General features: G+C 39.1%; 1 protein-coding gene across 1 annotated transcript; it reads left to right on the top strand.

Moving 5' to 3' along the window:
- The first annotated feature begins 792 nt into the window (after positions 1 to 792).
- On the top strand, positions 793 to 2623 carry LOC145895420 (receptor-interacting serine/threonine-protein kinase 1-like). Its single transcript, XM_082984227.1, has 5 exons — positions 793 to 810; positions 934 to 1094; positions 1183 to 2072; positions 2133 to 2189; positions 2271 to 2623. The coding sequence occupies exons 1-5, from the start codon at positions 793 to 795 to the stop codon at positions 2276 to 2278; spliced, it is 1134 nt and encodes a 377-aa protein (XP_082840353.1). The 3' UTR covers positions 2279 to 2623.
- Positions 2624 to 4880: the final 2257 nt, after the last annotated feature.

The following is a 4880-nucleotide window of genomic DNA, read 5'->3' as shown; positions in this document are numbered from 1 at the left end:
CAGAAGTCATATGTTTGTCATGCGGCTGTTGCGATTGCAGTGTTTGTACGTGACCATACTTGCTGAGCCGGTTCAGATCCCTGGTGCAAATTGTTACGTTTCCGCACGAAACATTGCCAGTGAATCTCCAAGTTGAATTGCGGTATTACGCACATTTGCAATCGCATGCAGGACAGAATTGAACACAGTTGATTTATGTTGTTCCAGTGATCTGTCAGTGTTGCGCATGGAGGATAAAGCAGAGGGCAATTGTTGGACATTGTTTGACACAAGAAAGAAACAAGTTCGCAATAATTTACGAACGTTAAATACTTTTGGCAGTTACAGAGCTTTTTCGCTGATTTCGTTGAGCTTTATCGGTAATTACACAGTTATACGTGTGTACACACCGAGAACAACGCACTCATGTAATGTTAAGCTATTGAAAATCTCAACCACCACGTTACTGTTATCGACGTATGCTGTACCATAGTGCGCCAATTGTTTCCAAACATAGTGCGACAGTCATTTAATTTATTTCGCTGCACAGAGCTTCAAACAGAAAATTTGCGTCATTTTTACAACAAGATCTTTTGAAATCACTACAAAAATTGCTACAGATAATCTTACGTTCACTCACCAGACATATTTTAATCCTGATAACACATTTTTAATCGGTGGAAGCGCAAATCGATGATGTTACCGATTGGAATATTATAATATTTATAAAACAGTTATCATCATAATTATCATTGCCGTTTGTCTTTCATCAGAACTTTGTAAAAAATTTGTTGATAATTTCGAAATTAAATAATGGATACTTCGTCAAAGGTAAGCAATTCAAATAACTAAATCTTCAGTAATACATTTGAATTTGCTCTCGGCAATATATAGTGCCGCAAGAGGCATGATGATTATGTTAACTATTTGGTGACATATATTTGTTAATCTTAGTTACACGAATACGACCCGAAGGAATTTCTCTGCATTCCTGGAGAGAAAGGAGATTTGGGTTCGGGAGGTTTTGCTGTAGTTAGACTTGCTTTGCACCAAATCCTTGGCCCAGTTGTTCTCAAATGTTATTCTATGAAAAAAGGAAATTCCATCCAAGATATGTGAGTATATTTCGGATCATGTCGCACAATTTAGGAAGTGATGTAGTAAAACAGATAGTAATAAAAATGTGATTTGTGATTTGTGAAGGGTTGAAAACGAAGTTGCCCTCCAATATAGTTCCAACAACGATCACGTGGTCCGTGTGTACGGCTATACAAAGTGGAAAGATGCCATGGCCATTGTAACGGAATATTGCAACTACGGAAATCTTGAAGACATCTTGCTGAACTCAGATGTGGAACTCCCTGTCTCACTTATTCTGCAAATGTGTAAAGAGGTGGCAAGGGGCCTCAGCATTGTCCACAACTTTAACAAACTCAAACGCTTGGTTCATTGTGACGTAAAAACTGGAAACATTCTCGTTTCCAAAGATTTCCATTGCAAGCTCTCAAATTTCAGAGGTGCCGAATTGTGCAACTACACCAATGCTCTAACTTCCACTGAGAATCCAAAACGAGATCAGTTTACATTAGCTTATACAGCTCCAGAGGTTCTCAAAGATCCAAGTCATCCCTTGAACAAGGAGCAAGACGCCTATGGTTTTGGGATGATGCTCTACACTATGCTGGTTAGACGTCGTCCATTTACAACACCACCTGAAGTATTCGTAGCAGCAGTTAAGTCCGGATCTCGACCCAACACTGACAAAATTAAACAAATCCTGGGGAAAAGAATGGATGTTCGGGATAAGGAAAGTATTCAGCTTATGCAAGATGTTATGGAAAATTGCTGGAAGCAAGATCCAAGAAAACGACCAAACTTGCTGGAGGTAGAAGAATCTTTGGAAAAACAACTCGCAAAATACAAACAACCGGAACGAGTAGCGGCCTTGGCAAACGTGATGCAATATCTTGATATCTCAGACAATGTTGTTGCGAGTAAGGAGAATATTCCATTGGACAAGTTTTCACCCGAGAGCAACACATTTGTGGCCAACTGGCAATCAGAAATGAAATCTCAATCTCTTGATTCTAGAGGTAGGAGAATGTTTTTGAAAAGGTTGCTGTTTAACAAAACTTTACATTTGCTTCTATTAGGTTCTGCAGGAACATTTTCAAAGGACAGCGACATGGAAGATTTCGTTGAACAAAACGGTAGGAGAAAATATGCATTTTGTTGTTTTTAACAATAATTAAATAAGTGTGCTATTTATAGTTGATGGGGCATTTTCCAAGATCGTTGAGTACACTGATCTTTTGACTAAGGGACAATTTAAATCAGCATTTGATGTTGCCATTCACCTGTTGAACCTGATCATAAGTAATAAGTTTGCTTCTGCTAATGAACTGAAAGTTTACGCTGCAAAGCAGTCAACGCTGAACAATCGTGTGTTGGCAACTTTGTTCTATTACTTGGCTGGTGTCTTGTACCAGAAAGAAGTGAACAAAACATACGCTTTGGATGGAATTAATCGATGCTGTGGTGGAATTTGCACTGTAAGCCTTGAAATGATCAAAAGTAGCTCAGCTCATAGGGAAAGTTTATTGTGTCACAACATTCCACTCATGCAGAACCTAACAGAACTTCTTCAGGAATTACCAGACGTTGACGATCAAATACGTGGACAACAAGTTGGCTGGTGCAGGCATTACATACAAAATGTTTATGTTCATTTGAGTGAATGGGAATTGCTGGAAGACTCGTGCAGAAAATCGATCAAAATAGCGGAAAACGCATTGGGAGAAAGGAAGTCGAAATACAGGTTTTGCGGACATTTTTACACCTATCTTGGTGCTGCACTTAAATATCAGAAGAAATACGATGAAGCGTGCAAAGAATACAAACAAGCTGTTCAATGTTACAGAAATGTAGACGACGGAACCAGTGAGTCTACAATTAATGATGATATAGAAAGAGGCCAGTTACGTTTAGCCCTCTTCTATTCCCTGACATAATGGGATAGGTTGTTGTTCATTGCAAAATACACTGCAAAGTTTTATACGTTATATTTGTCTTGTGGTGCATATGGTGTATATGTTGATCTTGTGCGATATTTTTGCCGGAATGTCGTGTGAAAAGTATTGTAAGTTTTATTTTGGCAATGAAACTTTTGATTACTCTTTTCGTTCATTGCTATTTCGTTAAAAGAGCAAATTGTATATGTGAGGTTATATTCAGGCAGCTGGCCTATTTGCCAATTTAAAATTATTTTCCGAGGAAACCGATTGCACATATTAATATTTGTATTGTTGAATCCCCTCAATCTCCTGATAATGTCTCGTCTTTTTGTACATAGCAATTTAAGCTTCTCGAAATCTTTTCCTTGCCAAATATTTATGCAATAAACTTGAACCGCAAAATAAACTTCAAAAAAAGCGCAAGCGCGAAACATTCTAGGTGATCTCCAGGTTGCGTGGATCTCTGCCACGACCAAATCAAACAACACAGAAGTATTTCGTGCTATTGACTGTCTATCGCTGCCAACATTTTTCTTTCTTTCAACATCTTCGACTGGTTAAGAACCCCATCAGGTCAAGAAAGTTATGTAACTGTATCTGAGCATTTCTGACCCCTTACTAAGGACACAGTACACTCAGTGTTTTTAATTTTTGTTTTCGTTCGTTTTAGTTACTGAAACAGTGCAATATTGTAAAATTTAAGCACTTATTTAGAGATCTGATCATTTATATTCCTGTGTGGAGGATAACAGACAGCAAGCCGTGGTTACAGATTAATTTGCGGTAGTACGCTCATTGCTTACTCAGACTGAGTCGCTGCTCACACTGGTGGTGAGCAACAACAAGAGTTGGGTTTCGTTCATAAGATCTTCTCGATAACAGTTATCCCCACTTCTTTATCCGACGTAATCGTGACTCGTTACAGAGATGTGGTGATGAGAGCCAACCCACGGATGTATGTATTCTGTTACATGTTTCTGGACTTTCAGTGACGTTAAAGCGTCTGCTGGTTGACGTCAACGTTCAGGTTTCTGAACAGTCGGCCTCGACTCTATATTTCTTCCTGTCACATCCGAAATACCGCGTGGATGATAAGCTCGACACGAGGGTTTTGGTTTACAGCATTTCCAGCGGGGGTTGGCGGCGCGTACATTGGAGAAAATTTTCGTGTGGTAAAAACTAGGCTAAAAGAACACAAGCGGGACGTAGCGAAACAGGAGGAAAAACGGCTCTCTCCCATCGTGTGGCCGAAACAAGACACACGGTGGACCTCGAAAATACAGTGATTTCAAACCGAGGAAATGACAGGTACAAGAGAATGTTTTTGGATTCGTTGAACATAAATGCGTAAATCGAAACGTAATTCACAAAATATAAATCACTAAACATAAATCACAAAATGACAAAAACGCAAAGCTGATTCCCCCAGTGAATTGACACTTGGTAGGCAATTCTACCCCTTCATCCCGTGAACAACAATAGCAATGATAAGTAGAGCGTCTTTCGTAGTTGTTGAAAATTGTTCTTGGTTTCTTCCATCTGATCTTGCGTTTTTGCCAGCTAAAATTCTTGTCCTTTTACTGTTCTTACTATATAACCCACAATACGATAAGACAGTAGCAACATTTTTTTTGAAAGGTTTCAATCACACATTTTTCTCTTTTTCCTTACAGTGGGCGCCGGCCAAAGTCCTCAGACTGCAACTGCTTTGGGCCTGGGTTGTCTCCATAAAGCCAACTGCTCCGTCATTACGTCCAGTACAGTAAATTGCATCAAGGAAACCAAAACCATTATACCTCAACTCGTGCCATTACTTTCCCTTTATACCAGCGCTATCAAGTATGTATTCAGAAAAATGAACAAAATGTATCAAGTAATAAGAGGTTA

This window comes from Ascidia mentula, chromosome 3 (genome assembly GCF_947561715.1).
Source record: "Ascidia mentula chromosome 3, kaAscMent1.1, whole genome shotgun sequence".
Classification (NCBI taxonomy): domain Eukaryota; kingdom Metazoa; phylum Chordata; class Ascidiacea; order Phlebobranchia; family Ascidiidae; genus Ascidia; species Ascidia mentula.
This window is presented reverse-complemented; position numbering and strand designations above follow the sequence as displayed.